General features: G+C 44.7%; 1 protein-coding gene across 2 annotated transcripts in view; it reads left to right on the plus strand.

Moving 5' to 3' along the window:
• ADAMTSL3 (ADAMTS like 3) overlaps positions 1-20,859 on the plus strand; it is a 355,553-nt gene that overhangs the window by 169,505 nt on the left and 165,189 nt on the right. For both annotated transcript variants that reach the window (XM_077124346.1, XM_077124347.1), the window contains exons 8-9: positions 12,284-12,361; positions 19,016-19,173. In XM_077124346.1, the coding sequence (XP_076980461.1) occupies positions 12,284-12,361; positions 19,016-19,173 (236 nt within the window). The remainder of the gene's footprint in view (positions 1-12,283; positions 12,362-19,015; positions 19,174-20,859) is intronic.

The following is a 20,859-nucleotide window of genomic DNA, read 5'->3' on the forward strand; positions in this document are numbered from 1 at the left end:
TGGCAGCCCGAGAGCGACCTGCACAGGAGGGCCACGTGGTGGGGACGGCGACCTCAGCACCAGCTCGCTGCCCCCCGCCGGCCCCCACACCCCGCGTTACCTCCCTGGCCCCCGCGTCACCTCCCCGGACCCCGTGTCACCTCCCCGGGCTTGTCCCCGAGCACGGGAGCAAGCTCCGCCCAGGTGACAGCAGCCTTGCAGGCCCTGGGCCCTGTGCTGGGTGTTTTTCGTGGGTTCCCTCGTGACCCCAAAGCCAGGTACTGCTCTAACTCCCCCATCTGACAGCTGCGGAAATGAGCCTCTGAGATGGAGTGCGGTTCCCGCTCACAGTGCGCCTGGCCTGCCCTCCCGGCTGTCCCCGAGGGGTGGGGGCCGCCAGGACTGCCCCACCCCCTGCTGCTCCTGCTGGGCACAGGGTCCCCCTGCAGCCCGCAGCCCAGCGTCACCTGGGGAACCCGGTCAACGTTTTGGTTCTTGGGCTCTACTCTAGAGTTTCTGGGGTGCATTTGGGCAGTGGTGCACGTCCATGCTTCCCAGGAGACTGTGACCTGTGTCCTTGCTTAACCTCTCCTCCAGCCTCTGGCATCTGCAACAGTCACAGGGCAAATGACCATTTCAGTATCCCCAGACTCTCCTTTTCTTAAATGCGCTACAAAGGGCAGAGAACCAGTCACCCTGCTGCTGGGACCCCCGAGCAGACACGTGTGATTAGATGCTGTGGCCGCCCTCTGCCGCACGGCGTCCAGGAGCTGGCTGTGCAGCTGGGCACGGGGCACACGCGAGCAGGTGCCCTGCCCACTGCCCTGCCCGTGGCCCTGCCCATTGCAGGCCCCCTGGAGTTGAGCCAGTCAATAAACAAACCTCTAGTCGGGAGCAGATGTTTCTGGATGCACACGGGGGCTAAAGGCTGATGACACTAATTTGCAGACTTCAGCCATCATAGACTTCCGCGATGGCACGGCCAAGCCCCCGGCAGGACAGGGGAAGGTCACAACCCCCCAGGATGGGGGAGGTCACTGCCCAGGCCAGCAGCTAGGTGTGGGACCAGCTTTCACTGCAGGCAGGTAGTTGCTCTCCCAAGTCCAATTCCTGCTATGTTCCTTCTCTATTTTAAAATTTAAAAAGTCAGTTATTTCCTACGTTTGCTAGTCGGCCCTTTTCGTTTATCCTACCTGTGCTTGGGAAAGGCACTCGTAGAGCTGCGCAGTCCTCGCACCACACTGGAACTGTCCCCCACACTCCCCTTCCGGGATCCCCTCTGCACCCGCCCACGATGGCTGAATTTGAATTTTCCTTGTGGAAAGTTGCCAGCTCCCTCTGCACCATGCCACACAGGTGTCTCTTTAGTCTAAATGAAGCCAAATGGCTGTGGTGTCTGGGACTGCTAGTAGCCCCTCTTGTCCGTTTAGGGTATGTTTCATTCCATTATCTCATTTTAATGGAAAAATATGTATTATTTGCAGTTTTCCTATAGGACTTTATTATTATTAACATTAACATTTATTCAGATACTTTTCTTCCTTATTTAAGAAAAAATCCTTTATTCTATGGGATTGGGGTGAAGAGAGCTCGAACCTAGAGAGCAGAAGGAAGAAATAAACTTAGATCAGGACAAGCAACAGGAGAAATACTTGTCGGGAGGATTTATTTAGTGAAAGAACCCAAAAGACCATAAAATACAAAACAGGAATAGAGAAGTGGGATGAGATTGCCAAAACGAGAGTAACTGAAACGTCCTCTCCTCATATCCCTTGGAATGTGCACATTTAGTCTGCTGTGGTTCTAGATGGGCTTTCTAGTGAAAATAGCTGATCTGACGTGGTCTGTGGTCCTTCAGGACTGAGGCTGTCGTCTGCTGATGGGTTCTGGGTGGACAGTCGCTTCCTGTGCGTCGTGCTACTTAGAAAAGCCGTGATCTGGGACAGGAAACAAGGCATAGAAAAAAATAGGACAACAGCTGGGCTTGAGCATTTCTGTGTGGGAGGGAGGTCAGTGGAAGCAAACTTCATGGGCTCTCAGGTCAGTGCGGCGGTTGCAGAATCTGACGAGGGAAGCCTATAAAATAAAAGTAAGTAATGAAAGCTCTTGTGGTGGTTGAGTTTGGGCCTCTGCAGCTATAACTCAGGCTCACTGCAGAAGAGCTGAGAGAGTGGTTTTTGGTTCAGACCCCAGCTCTATTGCTTAGGAGCTCCAGGATGTTGAACAAGTCACTTAAACTTTGGTTTCCTTAAATATAGAAATAGGTTTTTATTAGAATGAATGAGATAATTTATCTCAAGTTACTTAGCATGACACGTGGGACATAGTAAGTTCTCAACATGGTTTTAATAATAACGTAGAGTTATATAGCCCCAAATGTGTGGCAGGTTTTCCTTGAACCTTCACAATAGCCCCATGAAGCAGGTATTTCTATTATCCTCATTTGACAGATGGAATGAAGGCACAGATAGGGTAAGCAACTTGCCTGAGGACACACAGCAATTTTTAACGGTGGTCCTGCTCCAGAGTTTTGATCTCAGTATCCCATATTGACTCTTTCAGTTTTGTGGAGCAAAAATAATACAAATGACTTTTTTTTTAAGTGAAGAGAAGGACCGTGGGAAATGGCAATGTGAGTCCTATTCGAAATTTAAATGAAAACCTTTTGGAATAGTTCTGGGCAATGAAAGTGTTAGGCAGGAACAGTTCCCACCCCGGCACCACATCTGGGCCCAGGGCCACCACGCCAGGAGCGTGGGCAGACAGGGGACCTTACCCCACCTGCCCCCTGCCCGCCACCTGGATCTTCACCATCGGAAAGGGGAGCATTTTAAAGTAGCCTCAGGTGCCGACTGCTGGCCGCCCACAGGCAGACTTCTGAGTGGAGGTTTTAAGAGGTCTGTGTGTGGGAACGACCTCCTGGCATTGCTGTATTCACACCTGATTCCTCTTCTCGCCATGGCCTCCACCGCTGAGTGTGACTCCAGCCTGAGCCGGGGATGTACCAGGAGGCCGCATGGCTGGGATTGAAAAATGACCCATTGTAACACGCAAGAAAAGGAAAACATTGGTAGTGATATTTGTAGCAGAAATAGTAGAATTTCAGGAAAAAATTAACAACGGTGATTATTTTACATACATTGATAATCACAAACATTCCTAAGAATGTATGAACCAAACATCTCAAAGTACATATAGGAAAAAACTACCAATATACTTACAAAACTTTATATCCATATACTTATAAGTATATAAGAAGAAATTAAAGAAGAAAAACTCCTGAGATATTTAATACAATTAACTCAATAGGCAAGAAATAGAAATTATGAGTAAAATCTGTACAATATAATGAATAATATTACATTAATAAGAATGTATTGAGCATTGCATTTTCGAAGGAACATATGTTCGTTGCAAGTATTTATGGACATTTACAGAAACCGGTTCTATGTTTGGCTCCAAAGGAAATTACAAAAAGGTCTCAGCAAGATAGAAATTACCAGAAGGGGCCGCACCCTGCAGCTGCGCCCATCCTCCCTTGCCCCCTGCCGTTCCAAGGAGGGAGTGTCTGAGGGTGTCTGCCTTCCTTCCCAGAGCTCATTAATCCCCCGTCTGTTTCCAGCCCCGAGCTTCCTCAGAGAGCTCTCCGTCCATCAGCCCCTCTCTTCTTGACCCCCCCCTCCCCTTCCGTTCTTTCCCATCATCGTGAAACGTGACTGTGTCCATTTTGAATAAAAGTGTAATTAAAAATGTGTATGCAGAGAGCAGGCCACAGTGGCTCATGGCAGAGTTCTCGCCTGCCATTCCAGAGACCCGGGTTCCATTCCCGGTGCCTGCCCATGCAAAGCAACAAAAACAAAACAAAACAAAACAAAAAACCCTCGAAACCCCCCTAACAGCTTCTTTAGGGCTTCATGCTAAAGCCCACGTGTAGGGCATTGCGTGCTCCTGACCCCTTCCTCTTCTTAAAACCCTCCACCCCACAGTGCTCGTGCTTCATTTCCAGACGGAGCTTTAGAGCCCTGTCCTTTACTTGCAGAACAGTAAAAAGTGCTGAAAAGTTTGAGACTGGCGTAGGCCTCCTGCTTCCTTATAACCCCGGGCTCTGGCTGCCTGGGCTCTGTGCTGTCCCGAGACCCCAGGCGGGTCCGAGACCCCAGCTTACCAACCCTCCACGGCTCCGGGGGGCTGCTCGGCTGGTACCTGGGCACCGCCATCGGCTGCTGGATCTGGGTTCTGTACGAGGGACAGGAGTCTGTGTATTGGCAAGTTCTTTAGGTCATTTATATGCATGGAATAAACGCTTGGGAGATGTGCCCTAATGAGAGGGTCACAGGGATTTGTGCAGATGCGCCAGGCTTGACTGAGGGTTGCAGGAACGAAAGCGAGTCGCAGCATAGGGGAAGAGGCGTTGATGCTGTGGAGTACAGGTGGCTTTGTCGGGACGCAGAGGAAGCTCAGCCCCTTAGAGAGGCCCCTCCTGGGGTGCTGCCCCTCGGTGCTGGCCTTGCCCAGCTGCCCTCCAGTCGGCATTTCTTTTCAAGAGTAAAATCCTGGGCAGATGGGGACCCATTTCCCTCTACCTAGCAGAAACTTTCCCCCAAGTTTGAGCCATTTGGGCTAAAATAAAATCCCAAGGACTGCAGTCTCAGAGGCTTCCCCTGCAGCGTAGGCTCGTCACATACAGGAATTGCTGGATACACACATCCTCGCACAGAAGACCAGCTCTTCCCAGAGACACGACGGCCTAAACGCACAAAGATATCATGGGAGCGCGCTCCGCCCAAACAGGGCTTCTTCAGCTCACAAAGCTCTCTAATGTTTATGTACTTGCAAAACGTTTTATTTCGTGTAGCAGACCTTGTGTGTTTATTATAGAAAACCCAGAACATCCAGGCAAAGGAGACGAAAATGACGAACATGTCCTGTACTTAGCCACACTACCCAGAGGTGTGCTCTCCGTCGTGTGGGGATGATATGGTTGAGCATATTGAATAGATATTCGGAGTTTATTATTAGTCAAAATTAATACATGCTTTTGGTAAAAAAAGGAGTGAAAGGTGAGGTTACCTTCCCCATTTCCACAAATTCTTACCCAATCCCAATCTTTAGAAGTATAAATATGAGTGATGGTTACCAACATTACATATATTTGGTGTATTATGTTTGTGCATGTGCGTGTGTGTGTACCATCCACATAATAGATTTTCACACACACACTTATGCTTTTAAGAGGTACACAGAATTGATCATCAAATATAAGTTTTCTTATTACTTCCTTTGATTGTTGCATATTTTTGGCTATCATTCCTCATAAATCTGTATTTTTCTTTTTAAATGATGACATAGCATAACTTATTTAACCAGCCCCAGATTGCTGAACATTAGGTAGTTTTTAATTGTTACTATACCCTTGCGCATTTGTGCAAGTGTATCTTTTTGTGTTTATGTGCTTTTAGTTTTGAAAGAGCTGATTTCTCCTCCAGTAAGAGATACCCATCCTCACAAATGGATTGACTTACTAAAGTGTTTTATTTTTACTACTAGAATAAATGAAAGGATGTGTTATTTTTTCAATTTACAATTCCATGATTATGAGTGAGTTGAGAATTTTTTAATAAGCTTCTTACCAGTTATTTTGCGAACTATCTGTTCAAGCTTTTGGCCAGTTTTGTGGTTAATTTGTGCATTTTATTTTCTTATGATTTATAAAAGCTCTTTGATATTAAAGAGATTGCCTTTTGTCTGTCATTACTTTTTCCCCATCTTTTCCCAATTTTGTTGATTTAACTTACTGTAAGATGAGTCAATCTTTTCCTTTCCATATATTCAAGATATTTTTATATCTATAGAAAGAGATTTTAAATGATCTTCTTGTAGTATGCCCATTTTTAAAAAGTTTATTCCAACATATTCCAGCTTTATTCTTGCTGTTGTATATAGGATACCTTTTTCTGTTAGATTTTCTAACTTACTAGTATTGGTTTATCTGAAATCTCTTGATTTTTTAATTTTAATTTCCTCCTTAGAGGAAATTAGACTAGTCCTTAGACTATTTTTTCTTGCCTAATTGCCTTGGCTTGAGTCTCTAAAATGTTGACTCCAGTGGTGGTGAATGGTTTCTGCTGGGGCAGTCCCAGCCCAGCTGGCATCTCCCAGCCCTCACTTCGCCCCTCTCCTTTCCACTGTGTGCAGATGTTTCAGCAGTTTCCGTTCCACAGCCAGGGGAGCCCTCAAAGCTGATGGAATGATCTGACTACACATGGAGTGGGAAACCAGCAGCAAGGCTCCCAGCTGCTTTCAGGGCAGGAGTTCTGGGTGACATGCCCCTCGCCCTGGGGTGTATAAACACTCAGCCCCTGCCAGCACAGACATCTCTCATCTCTGACAAAGAGCTGGGCGTGCAGATTTGCCGTCCACTGACGCTGACCTGGGCAGCTTGCCTTCCCAGGGACCAGCCATGGTGGGGCCTCCTCTCCCTGCTCCTTTGGGCCCGTTGTGCCATTTGGTAATAAAGCGGTCATTTGCTAGAAGCCTTTATGGTGCCTGAGCCTATTTCCACGCATACCCAGTAGCAACTTATTCCAGTTTCCCATCATTTTCCTATTTAAGTTGCACTATTTCTAATGCTTAAGCATTAAGCTTAACAAATATGGTATTTGTAAAATGAAATTTTCATGTTATAGAAATTCCTCGTGTTTACATTTACTGAGAATTTTTATAAGGAATAACTACTGAATTTTACCAAATGTTGGAGTCCTTGGTAATAATAAGGTTTTCCTCCTTCAGTATATAAATTACATTAATAAATTTCCTAATTTTGAACCACACTTACATTCTTTGGATGAACTCCATTCGAATATAATGCATAATATTTTAAATTTACTACTTGATTTTCTTTAGGACTTGCATATTGAATAGGCATTTGTGATATTGTAATTCAATTTTTCCTCCCAACTTTGTATTGTGAAAATTTTCAAGCATACATAGAAGTTGAAAAAAATAATGTAATTAATTCCTGTACATTATCTACCAAAGTTCAACAATGATTTACGTTTTGCATTTTGCTGCGATCTATCTATCCATCTGTCATCTATTTAAATATCTATCCATCTAAATAGCTAACTAAGCCTAATGAATAAGTTTCAGACATTAAATTTAACTCTCCAATACTTTAGCATGACTCTCCTAAAGATAAGGATCTTCTTCTTTTCAACATGGCACCATCATTACACCTGAAAAATAATTATACTTTCCAAATATTATCTTTTCAACATGGCACCATCATTACACCTGAAAAATAATTATACTTTCCAAATATTATCTAATATCCAATCCATATTCAAATTTCCCCTGTGGTCTCAAGAATGTATTTTATAGTTGTTGTTTTTTTCCACCTGAACCAGTATCCAATCATGTTTTGCTCATTGCATTTGCTTGTTGTATCTATTTAGTCTTTTATTTTAGACTACTTATTTTTCATGATATTGACTTTGTAAAGAGTTCATCCCTCTTATCTTAAAGAATGCCCTATTTTTAGAATTTACGTGACTTGTTTCCTCTTTCGTCATTTAATTATTTACTTTCCATGTATTTCTTACCAGTTTACTTGTAAAGTTGAGGCTTGATTAGATTTGAACTTTTTTTTCAGAAATACTTGCTAAATGATACTGTAAGCCCTGTATTGCATCCCTTCTGGAAGCTCATGACGTCACGTTGTACTATTAGTAATGTAGGTTGAATCGTTTAATTAAGGTGATATGCAGAGCTGTCCGTCAGACGGATCCATTTTTCCCTATTACGGACTTTCAGAGTGGTACGTTGACATGGCTTAAATATTCCATTTTGCAACAGTCTTTCACCCCATAGCTGTTTTAGCATCCGTTGATGATCCTTGCTAGAATCAATTATTACCAAAGGTTTGCAAAATGGCGATTTTCTAATTCAATCATCTCTCCTACATTTATTTGCTGGCATCCGTCTGTAAAGAAGCACTCTCTCTCTCTCTCTTTTTCTCTCTTCTGCCCTTTCTTCCTCCCTCCCTCCCTTCCCCCTTCTGTCTTTCTCATCTCTCTCACTCTGGATCCAGGGACTATTTTCAATGTTTTCTAATATATTAGAGACAATATTCCTTTTAGCCTCCAGTTGTTCAAAATGTGGCCAGTGGGATTACAAACTGGATTTCTTTGGCGTAATTCCACCAGATTTTAAACTCTGCCTTACTTTTTAGAAAGTATTTTGGAGGTCCCTACTTTGCCAGTTTTGCTGAAGTGTTTAAATTAGTTTCTGAATAATGTTTGTGTGTTGCGTTTAGGAGATATATCTCTTAATTCTATTTTGATGTACTTCCTTCTTCTTTCCTTTCCTGGGAATTTAGTTTTAAGGAAACTGATCATTTGTCCTATAGACTTTTCCCTAGTCTATATTTTTCTGATTACATCCCCCCAGTGTGCTGTCACACGTTCCTCTGTTCCCTGCATTTCCTATAAATAGGAAGGTAGATTTAAAGGCTTGATTAGACTTGCATTTGTTTATTTGTTATTTCTTTGTGTTTTTTTTTTTTTGGCAGATGCTTTAGAGTTGATATTGTCTACTTGTTATTGCATCATATTAGGAGACACAATATTTGGTTCTCTCTTTCTGTTATGTGACCACTTCCTCCATGATTATATTCTGATTCTATCAGTCCCTCTTCTGTGAGCTGGCAGCCGTCTAGAAAGGGAAACTTTCCTTTATCAGCTATTGGTTGCCCTCAACAGTTTGCATAGGAAAGTCATGATAAATGTATGATGCTTTCTCTTTGTTTACTGGTTTTCAAAACAAGGAACTGCTTCCTATCATCTTAAAAGGCAGCTGTTGTATAATAGAGAATTTTGCCAGCTTTTGTCCCAGCCCCTGGGCAGAGAATTCGAAGCACTTGGAATCCGAGCAGGAATAGGAGGGCCTTGCTCGTGGCGCCACCTCCACAGCTGACGGTTTATGCCAACAGGTGCCTCAGGTGAGCCCGCCAGGCCCACCCCTTAGCTCGGGGCAGCCAGGACTGGACACCCATCGGTGTGCTGAGGGGTGGGGCTTGGGGGACCGGAGGAGGTGGGCGATGGGCTCAGCCTGGGGGGCGTTGATGCAGTCAGTCATGCCTTATAATGACACCCCAGTAAACATTCTGGGCACTGAGGCTGCCGTGAGTGTGCCTACTGGTGTGCGGGGAGGGTAGATGCGTCCTTACTGTGTGGGGAGGGGACAGGGGAACTGCACATCTGCTGACCCTCTCAGACCTTGCCTCTTGGATCTCTTCTTTTGGCTGGTCCTGATTTGTGTCCTTCTGCTATAATAAAATTGCAATCATATGTACGGTGTTTCCTGAGCTCTGCAGGCCATTCTGGGGACTTCTGGCCCTGAGGGGGTAGGGGGAATGCCCGACTTTGCAGCCAGTTCAGAAGTGAGGGTGATCCTGGGAACCCCCGAACTTGCAGCTGGTGTCTAAAGAGGGACAGTTAGTGGAGGAGTGTGCCTTCGACCTATGAAGTCAGCGGTAACCAATGATTTTTTTGCAGGTGTTATTATGAATTCATGGAAGTTAACGTATTTCATGTGATTCATTCCATTGCAGTTATTATTCATATTAATGCTCAAATAGTCACTTTTTGCCCAGTTGAGATTCTTCAGATTGGCTCCTGAGTCATTCTGAGGTGGATCCAGTAGTCTTTGACAGCTCCTCACTTTTAATACGCCAAGATGTTCCAGGGTAATCTTATTTGTTTTCTGAACCCGACGTGGATGGTGCCATTTCTTCAAGAATCCCTGGTTTCTTTGGAGCATGAAATGGTATTTGGATGTGCAGTATGGTGCGAGAAGTGTCATTGCTCCTGGGTTGTCACTGTTTTTAGGCTTTTCCGTGGGCGTTACTAGGGAAGATATCCTGCAGAATATACCATGGAATATGTAGCACACACATTCTGACTTTAATACTAATTTAAATTCAGGAAACTGAATTATTTGTTTGTTGTATGTTTATTTATTGTCAGGACACTGACTGAACTGTTTTTTTTTTATTTTTATTATAATAGTTTTTTCCTTCTTGAATTTTGAGGTAAATAGTTCTGTAATCTATGAATAATGGTATTTACAATCTTTTCTTTCCCAGTGTATATTCCTATAAGTTATTAATTTTTAATTACATTGACAAAGATCTCCAGAATAGTGTAAGTGTGGAAAAATAAAGGTGATGTAATCCTTCTTTTGTTCCTGACTTTTATGGAAATGATTATACGGTTTCACCAGTAAGTATCAAATCTGGCCATGGCTTCTGATGTTCTTTATCAAATTGATAATTTTTCTTTTATTCCTGACTTTAATAAGATTATCAGTAATATATGCTGACTTTTATGAGGTACCTTTTTTATTGATTAAAATTATCACATTGTTTTAACCACTTTGATCTGTTAGTATAAGCTACTATATTAACAAAATTCCTAATATTTAACCAATAATCATTTCTGGAATATATATAGTTTTAGTCATGGTATTTAATTCTTTTGATACAGTTCTGAAATTGATTGCTTTGTTTTATTTAATATTTTAAATCCATGGCCATAATTAAAATTGGTTCACATATTTATTTTTGTGCTATGTTTGATTTGAATATTAGAGTTATGATAGTTTTATGACATGAACTTGCAGCCTTACAGCTTCCTTTATTTGTTTACAGTTTTGCAAAACATTCAGCAAACTACTTGACCTTGGATCTTCATTTTGTTTCCCTTTTAAAAATGTTTATTTTTAAATTATTGAAATTTTATTTGATAAGTAACTCATGAATACATTTTCATTATAGGAAACTTAATATAGACTTAGGTTCTCCTTCATTCCCCCACTTTCACTTCCCTGCCTCGAGGTGACTGTTGTCTGTGGTTTAGTGAAAACCCCTCCATGCATTTAAAGGATTAAGGAATTAAAATCCTTTTCTATTATTTACTAATATGAAACTGTTAGCATTTATACACTAATATGTGTGATATCTCATTCTACGCATTTGCACAATGTATAATGTAATGTAATATATATATGCCCATGAAACTGTAATACTTACATGTATGATTATGTGAGATTATACAATGTGTTGTTTTTAACTTGCTTTTTTCCTCATCACTATATATTGGCAATCTTTCAAATAAGCCATATAGCTTCAAATTGTTATTTTTATCAGTTAGAGTGTTTCTTAGTATGGTTATACCATTGTTTATTTAACCCCTCCCATATTTATAGACATTGCAGAGTGGGTGTGCACGTATGGATATCTATATCTATATCTTTTTCTATATCTGTATCTATATCTATATCTGTATCTATATCTGTATCTGTATCTGTATCTGTATCTGTATCTGTATCTGTATCTATATCTGTATCTATATCTATATCTATATCTGTATCTGTATCTGTATCTGTATCTGTATCTATATCTATATCTAGTCCTACATAGCTCAGGCAAACAACCTTGAAAGGACATTTACCAAGTGTTAGAAGTAGAAGTGATTATCTTTGGGCAGTAGGCTTAGAAATAGCCTTAGTTTTATCCTTTTGTTTATCTGTAGTTTCTAATTTTCTGTAATAAACAGGTACTTGCTTATTAATAAGTGTTAGTTGCATAAAAATTCAATAAATATACTGTTATCTTTTAACCAGCAATTCAGTTGCACTGCTGAGGGTTTATCCTAAAGAAACTGTTCTTCAAATGTTAAACCAAATACAATATGTGCTTGAAGTCAGTCCCATCTTCAATGATGTCCTAGTATCACTGAGAGCAAATTTAATGTTCAAATTGGGGGCTAGAGAGGTAGTGGCATATATGAGCTTGATTATTGTATGGCCATAAAATGAGATGATCAGAATATGTGAGGGTGTGAGAAGCCCATGCGGACTGGGTTTCCACTCGGTCCTTATCCAGGCCAGGGGAGCGAGGACTCTCAGCTTTGCTGGCCTTGAGGTGTCCACGGCAGCCCTCGGTGATATGGAAAGGAGGGCGTGGCCAGGTGTGAGCTGTTGGCCCTGATGCGGCTCCTGGGCATGGGAAGGGGGCACAGGTGGGCAGGCCGGTGGCTGAGGGCGGCCTGCCCCTGCCCGGCCCCTTCCCGGCCCCTGCTCCACCCCTTCCCTAGCCTGGCCCCGCCCCATCCCCACCTCTGGCTCCACCCACCATGGCCCCGCCCCGCCTGCCCCGCCCTGGCCCCGCCCACAAGCCTGCCCTGGCTCCACTCACCCTGGCCCCGCCCACGCCCGCCCCGCCCTCACACGTGTGCTCTCCTAGGGGAGGACAGCAGCGCCATCGCGGTTCCGCTGGGGAGCAGGAGCGTGAGGATCTCGGTGAAAGGACCCGCGCAGCTGCGTGAGTAGGAGCCCACCCTCCCCAGGGGTCTCGCCGGGCCAGGACTGAGAGGCCGCCCTTGCAGCCAGGCCCAACCCCGGGGCCTCAAGCCAGGGAGCGCCCCAGCTTGGGGCCTGCCCTGGGGCGGTGAAGGGATTGAGGAAAGACCTGTTTTTATGGGGAGAAAGTGCCTGGGTTCGGGCTCTTCTGGGGAGTTCAGCAGTTTGCGATAGAAAACAAAAGGAAATTTAAACATGGGTGATTCTCAGCCACTTGGGCTAGGAGGGTGTGCTCGTGGTCAGAGGGGCAGCTCGGGAGCAGGGCGGCCCGACAGCTGGACAGAGGGACAGCTCGGGAGCAGGGCGGCCCGACAGCTGGACAGAGGGACAGCTCGGGAACAGGGCGGCCCGACTGGTGGCCAGAGGGACAGCTCGGGAGCAGGGCGGCCCGACAGCTGGCCAGAGGGACAGCTCGGGAACAGGGCGGCCCGACAGCTGGACAGAGGGACAGCTCGGGAACAGGGCGGCCCGACTGGTGGCCAGAGGGACAGCTCGGGAGCAGGGCGGCCCGACAGCTGGACAGAGGGACAGCTCGGGAGCAGGGCGGCCCGACAGCTGGACAGAGGGACAGCTCGGGAACAGGGCGGCCCGACTGGTGGCCAGAGGGACAGCTCGGGAGCAGGGCGGCCCGACAGCTGGACAGAGGAACAGCTCGGGAGCAGGGCGGCCCGACAGCTGGACAGAGGGACAGCTCGGGAGCAGGGCGGCCCGACAGCTGGACAGAGGGACAGCTCGGGAGCAGGGCGGCCCAACTGGTGGCCAGAGGGACAGCTCGGGAGCAGGGCGGCCCGACAGCTGGACAGAGGGACAGCTCGGGAGCAGGGTGGCCCGACCGGTGGCCAGAGGGTCAGCTCGGGAGCAGGGCGGCCCGACAGCTGGACAGAGGGACAGCTCGGGAGCAGGGCGGCCCGACAGCTGGACAGAGGGACAGCTCGGGAGCAGGGCGGCCCGACTGGTGGCCAGAGGGGCAGCTCGGGAGCAGGGCGGCCCGACAGGTGGTCAGAGGGGCAGCTCGGGAGTAGGACAGCCCGACAGGTGGCCAGAGGGACAGCTCGGGAGCAGGGCGGCCCGACTGGTGGCCAGAGGGACAGCTTGGGAGCAGGGCAGCCCGACTGGTGGCCAGAGGGACAGCTCGGGAGCAGGGCGGCCCGACAGCTGGCCAGAGGGACAGCTTGGGAGCAGGACAGCCCGACAGGTGGCCAGAGGGGCAGCTTGTATTTTTGTTAGCTTTTTACTATGTCTGAGTGTCTGTGTGGGGGCATGCTTGTATATTTTAGATTCAGAACTGACATTCCCACCAGAAATTATTAAAACCTTAAGAAAAGTAAATCTACAGTTCATTAGGATCTAAATTAGGGATGAAAGAGAATACGTTGTTCAGTATTAGCATGAACAATTCATTGGAAAGCCATTTTCACCCTTAATTTATTACATGGATTATGGCTAAACAAGTGTGACTAATTTTTTCTTAAAAATACTAAAAAACAGAAAATAGCCATATTCTGTTCACTTCATTCAAGGTTTTCTCTGTAGTGAAGCAGCAAATTGTTTTCTGAGCTTCTTTTTTAAGTAGCTTTAAGGACCACAGCACTTGATCACAATGAATCTTTTTCCTTGTCCTATAAATTTTATTTTTGGAATCGGGTGAAAATCATTCAAATACAAATTCAGATACATTCAGAGCATTTGAGTGATCACATTGTAAAATACTATTTTGGATCCTGAAGTACAGAGTTCATGGCAGCTTTATTTATAATGGCCATAAAGTAGAAACAACCTAAATATCCATCATCCAAAGAATGGATAAATAAAATGTGGTATACCCAGGATATTATTCAGCAGTAAAGAGGAATGGAGTGCTGCTGCATGCTGCAACATAGAGGAACATTGAAGCATGCTCAGTGCAGGAAGCCAGACCACAGAAGGCCACATGTTGTGTTATTCCATTTATTTGAAATGTCCAAATATGCAAATCTATAAAGAAAGTAGATTAGTGGCTGCCAGGAGGTGGGGGTGGAATGAGTTGGGAGGATATGGGAGTGACTGCTAATGGGTATGGAGTTATTTTGGGGTGACATGAACATTCTAAATTTGGATTGTGGGAATGGTTGCATAACTCTGTGAATTTGCTAAAGCTATTAAACTGTACATTTTAAATGGGTGAATTTTATGGCATGATAATTAGATGCCATTAAAAACAAAGAAAATATGAAGCGACCTGGGCCTGATTTTCTCCTGATACTAGAGGCAATTTCCAAAACTTCAGCTCCAAAGACAATTTTATAAGTTCCAAAAGCAGGATAAGTAAATAGTCTTTGGAGGTGAATACTTGGAAGCAAAACATTCATTTACATGCATTTATGTTCTGATATATTAAAATAACTTTATACTCGAGACTGGTACCATTCCAAGGACAGGCCTCAAATATGTTCCCATTTCTCCAAAGGTGACAGATCTGTTGCTTGGAAAATTTTCCCTCTTATCAATCCCACAATTGCCCTAGAAATGTTTCTGAAATTTCCTCTTTTCCTGATGAATAGAACTCGCTTCATTTACAAGGGAATTAGTTAACATTCCTGGAAATCTTAATATAGAAGTGGTTTTATCTATTCAACTATTTTCTTGACTTTTATTCATCACAATGTTACATTTTCTGAAATATATGGCAACAGACTTACTTTGCAGTGATAAGTCATTCTTTTTAATATCTACGTTAACCACTGACCCTCCAAAACGCTGTGTTATCAAGAACTGAAAACTGTCAGCCTCTTGCTGGGAGTGGAGTGTGACTATGGCATGCCATCCTACATGCAACCAAGGGATATTTAGGTCCTAAATTGCCATCCTGTCCCTGGCCTTCCCTGGCGTTAGTGTGAGCACACAGCCCCAAATTTCCCTGTAGTGTATTCTTGTAAAAGTAGAAGGAATAAGAAGATCCCTGCAAAAGAGGTTTATTGTAGCAAAACTTCAGCATTAAATGAGTTTAATTAGAAATAAACCCAAGAAGCTAAGATGCCAGAAACAGAAGACCTCTGCTATCCATTGGGAGAATTGATCTTTTTCTCTCAGTCCTATCTGTGACCCCATATACCGATGTATGAGTGTAAGCGCGGATACTGTACATAAACTCAAAGGAACGCTATGCTAACACATAAAATACAGCTCTGCTCTTAGGTTTGATGTATTTATAATCATGTTAGCTGTGCTAAAGGCTTATTACCTGTATCTGACAATACTTTCACGACCTCCTTAGAGTGTAAGAGGTCTTCTTGTAGATGGTTTGCATGGCCCTTTCTTTCATGGAAGAAGCTTGAACCGACGTGCCCCAGTGCAAGCCCATCAATAGAAGCATCCATTGTCTCTCTAGTCATCATTTCTTTTCAACAGAACTAGAAGGTGTCAAAGTATTCGAAGGCATCACTAAACAATGCAGAGTTGAAGGTTTTGAGATTCAAGAGGGTCTTGATTCTGATTCTGTTTTTCTTTTTTGAGGGTACATGTTATCTCTTACGCACGCACGTGCACACACACACACACCTGGCCCAGTGCTAAGCCTGGTGAGAAGAAGGAAGTCAGCAGGCAGTGAGCAGTGGGGAAGGAAGCACACAGCCTGCTACCTGCATCTGGCAGGGGTTTACAGGCTCCCTGGGTTGGAGACAACAAGAGCCGCCTTGCTGCAGAAGTGCAGGAGAGGCAGCAAAAGCACTGGGCACTGCAGGGTCTGTGTGTGCAGCTCTCATGAGCCGTGAATTGCACATTGTTACAACATGGAGCTATGGATAGATATGGGAAGGCTAGAAAAAAGAAAACATTTTCATTAAGGTGATCCATATCTTGTTTATAGCTCATTGATCAAAAAATCACAAGCTCCTTTCCTGTCATTTGTTTTGAGAGGCACAGGCTCTCGGGAGTAGCAAATTTGCTGCCAATAAAAATTCCAGCTCCTGGAGCCCTGCAGTGGCCACCCCCTCACTGTAGACTCTGGCACGTTGAGTTTATTCATCCGGAGGGTCAGAGTTGTTTGCATCCATCAACCCCAACTGAAGCAAATCATTCCACCTGCCTTTAGTCACCCACTTTTGACTCCGTTTATCCATTTACACAGTGAGTGTCAGAGTACCTGCTTTCTGCCTCCTCTGTATGCAGCTAGTGTTCGTGACCTAAAAAAAGTGGAAGCATTTAGAAATAATTGGAATAAAGATGTTTTGCAATAAGCGCACAGTTCAGTGGGGAGAAGAGTGCCTTGGGGATAAGCATGCCCTTGAGAGCTGCTTTTGCTATTTGTGTTTTAATATCCTTGCCATTGAAGGTCTTGGACACTTGACATGTGGAATAGACTTGACATTAAACCCCAAAGCCACACAGAAACGATTCTCTTAGGGGGTGGGGCTCACAGCAACTGGTCTTCCCTTCCTCTCAGATGGTCTTTCCAGAGTCTCAACCCCTCTGCCTCACTCCGCATGCCAGCGAAACGTGGAAAGCTGTGGCCCAGGCGGCTAACGCAGTGCAAAGCAATCACCATCCCAATGCAGTTGCAGAGTTCATTGCAGAGAATTTTAATTTAATCACATCATCTCGGGGGTAAACCCTAATCTAGAAACTGGGGTTTTGCATGCTTTCTTTGAGGGTGGATTTTGTCCAGCTTCGTTTTGTGTTTCGACGCTGCCCATTGTACTTGTAGTTTTTCCTCTTTCCCTTTAGAGTCTTGGCTGGTCAGTTGAGGTCCTCGCACCATCTCCAGTTCCCTATCTTATTTTTACTGACAGCTCAGTTTATAACACACAGTTTTATATCTTCATTGGAACTAGGAAATGAATTTAAAATCACACTTTCCAAAAATCTACTGCGGTAATGGAGAGCAGGGCCAAAGTGGACAGGGTTTAGTGTGCCTGAGGGGAGCCAGCAGTAGTCTTCAACCGCTAATGATTCCTCCAGATCAAATAGCTCATGTCCAGCCCTTGAATTTTTCCAGAAAAGTTCCCGGCCTGCCGGTCAGGGATAACCGAGGATGTCTCCGAATGCCTGTTATGCAGTCTTTCCCGGGTGCTTGAGGATGTCTCCGAATGCCCGTTATGCAGTCCGTCCCGGGTGCTTGAGGATGTCTCCGAATGCCCGTTATGCAGTCCGTCCCGGGTGCTTGAGGATGTCTCCGAATGCCCGTTATGCAGTCCGTCCCGGGTGCTTGAGGATGTCTCCGAATGCCGGTTATGCAGTCCGTCCCGGGTGCTTGAGGATGTCTCCGAATGCCGGTTATGCAGTCCGTCCCGGGTGCTTGAGGATGTCTCCGAATGCCTGTTATGCAGTCCGTCCCGGGTGCTTGAGGATGTCTCCGAATGCCCGTTATGCAGTCCGTCCCGGGTGCTTGAGCATGTCTCCGAATGCCCGTTATGCAGTCCGTCCCGGGTGCTTGAGGATGTCTCCGAATGCCCGTTATGCAGTCCGTCCCGGGTGCTTGAGGATGTCTCCGAATGCCCGTTATACAGTCCGTCCCGGGTGCTTGAGCATGTCTCCGAATGCCCGTTATGCAGTCTGTCCCGGGTGCTTGAGGATGTCTCCGAATGCCCGTTATGCAGTCTGTCCCAGGTGCTTGAATCCCTACAGCTGCTTCAGTGGTCGGGAGAAAACCCAAATGGCAACCAGAGCCCACAGCACACAGGCACAGCTCCCCAGGCTGTGTTTTCTCTGCTTCCGTGTTGAAGCTTTAAACCGCATGGGTTTGGATTCTGCTGTGTTCCTTGCTTTTCATTGCTGGAGAGGGTACGATGTCATTGCATCAAGGGCGTGAGGTCTGCTCTGACCACGTGTCAGAAACGAAGCAACGAAAATACACACAGAGGTGAGGGGCAGGGCCCTGGCCTGGGCTCTTTTTACTGCCACTCTTGGCCTCAGAACAGGTCTCCTAAGTGTGGTGATATTTACAAAATAAAACAAATTGTGTTCTGGCCATGGCGTGCTATTTTTGCTAAACTGCAGGCAAATGTTTTTCTGTAGCATAAAGGAGTAGGTGGCATGAGGGAGCTACCCGAGGTCCTGTATTTTGGCGGTGGTTGTCGTAAGAACCTACATAGGTGGCAAAATGAATGGACGTACCTGCATGTTGTAGCAGTGAAAATTTCCTGGTTTGGGTATTGTACTGTAGTTACATGAGATGTAGCCATTGGGGAACGCTGGATGAAAGTTCCATGGGACCTCCCTGCCGAACTATTTTTGAAATTTCCTTTGAATCTTTAATAGTTTCAAAATAAAAAGTTTTTAAAAAAAAGCAAATTAGAGATTCGTTGTGGATTTGTCTAAATAAGACTAGGCTTAAGGTCTTTGGAACACATAGTAAAGTGAGTGCTATGGCTTTACTCTGAGTACTAGCTGTATCTTGAAAAATATAAAGGTTCTCCCTTTCCCTAATGATAAAATTGGTGCCAAAGAATGGAGTAGAGCACACTTGCTAGTTCCTCTTTCTGAGCAACTAAAATCTTACCTACCTATTCCATCATTATCAAGAGATGTTTGTAACCTGAGTTTTCATATTGTGTTGATAACATATGCTGATATTACATTTAGTAAAATGTCTTTACGATATTTCTTATTTTTTATTTTAAATTATATTTTTAAATTTTAGTTATTGAATCAAAAACTCTTCAAGGAAGCAAAGGAGAGCACAGCTTTAACAGCCCTGGAGTTTTTGTTGTGGAAAACACAACAGTTGAATTTCAGAAGAGTTCAGAGAGGCAAACCTTTAAGATTCCAGGACCCCTGATGGCTGATTTCATTTTCAAGGTAGGACGATCCTCTTCATAAATGTCTTCACGTGTCTGATGTCCCACGCATCTCGAATTTTCAAAATAATACGTTCATTCAGCAAGAGGTTATCGATGACCATTTGTATAGAGTGTGTATCACTCATCTTTCTACCTTGCCAATCGTGCAACTCTCTCTCCGTCTCCGCTATGGGTTGGACACAGATCCACTGACAGGGAGAGGCTGCATGTGCATTCGCGGCCACTGCCTGCCATGTGCGGTGTTCAGCCTCAGGTGGAGTTAGGTGATGATGATGATGGCTAGAAGCACCGCAGCCCAGACAGCGGTGTGCAGGAGGGCAGAGCAGACCCTGTCCCTGCCCGCCTCAGCAGGGTCCTTACTTCTACCTTTGGCACTTAGAACCATGTCATCTTGCACCCGGCTGGCCCAAGGTCTGGGTGCCTTCCCCACACTGCCCTGAAGGGCACCTGTCACTAGGTGCCTGCAGGAAAATGCTGCTTCCCTCTGACAAGAGCCTGTGTCCCTCTCTGGGTAAAGCTGGGGTGTCTCCCTCACTCAGAGCACGTGAAATACAGCAGCCAATGTGTTTCCAAAGTGAGACCATTTGAAAGTCTTCTGATAAAATAAACAAACAAAATAAATGAAAAGGAGAAGAGAGTTCAGTGTCTGCTTTTGTTCTCTTTTCAGAAACTCATTCCAAAAATGGAAATGGAAGAAATAAAATAGCCCTAAAGGCTAGGGGTATCTTTACATATGAAAAAAACAATACCTTCAAAAGAACTGTCCGAGTTCCACATGTTAGGCTGTCAAAGAGTGCTTCATTGGGACATCGGTTGTGCATATGGAGTTACAGCAGAGCGCAAGCTCATGTCCTGTGGTCCAGACTCAGCCTGCAGTGTGGGCAGCTGTGTGGCTGCCGGCCCAGGGCTTCGGGCTTGTTTTGCTTCGAAACTGTGAATTTTAAGTGGTCAACGTTAGTCACGTTTGGGCATTTCCTAGTTTGCCCAACATGCGTCATGTTTGGGCATGTTCCTAGTTTGCCCTGCTCTACACCATTCCCTATTGTAGCCCAAACACTGAGGGTATAAGTGTTGCTTGACGTTTGTCCTGCTTTAGGCATTTGTGTTATCTGCCTGGCCTCTGTAGACATTTAGGCTTGTGACTTCTGGGTCAGACTCTCAAACCATTGGCCCAATATTCTCCTTTGAAAAACCTTCTAAAAGGTTTTTGGGAATTGAAGTTATCATCTGTCTTTCCTTCTCTCCTCTCTCTAGTTCATTTTTGGCATAAATTCTTTGCTTGTCTTTCTCCCCTCTAGCCCTTCTCATTTGATTATCAAGTAATGATAATTTTTTTAAAATGTCATCTGGTTCCATTCCTAATCAGAGAATCTGAATTCTTCTCAAGACAATGTGGAAAACTCTGACTGAATAGAAGAGATGAGTATGATGGCAAAATAGGGAAATACCCACAAAGTTTAATAATTCAAGATACTGTTCGGTATCAATATGGATAGATCTCAAAAAATATTCTTAGTGAAATCTTTTATAAAGCACACACTAAACAATCTATTTCTATGTGTGTTTACATATATATGCATGTGTATGAATGCTTATTTTAGATTTGGAAGTATATTCCCTGTCCTAGTTTGCTAACTGCTGGAATGCAATATACCAGAAATGGAATGGCTTTTAAAAAGGATAA

This window comes from Tamandua tetradactyla, chromosome 12, assembly GCF_023851605.1.
Source record: "Tamandua tetradactyla isolate mTamTet1 chromosome 12, mTamTet1.pri, whole genome shotgun sequence".
In the NCBI taxonomy this organism is placed as follows: domain Eukaryota; kingdom Metazoa; phylum Chordata; class Mammalia; order Pilosa; family Myrmecophagidae; genus Tamandua; species Tamandua tetradactyla.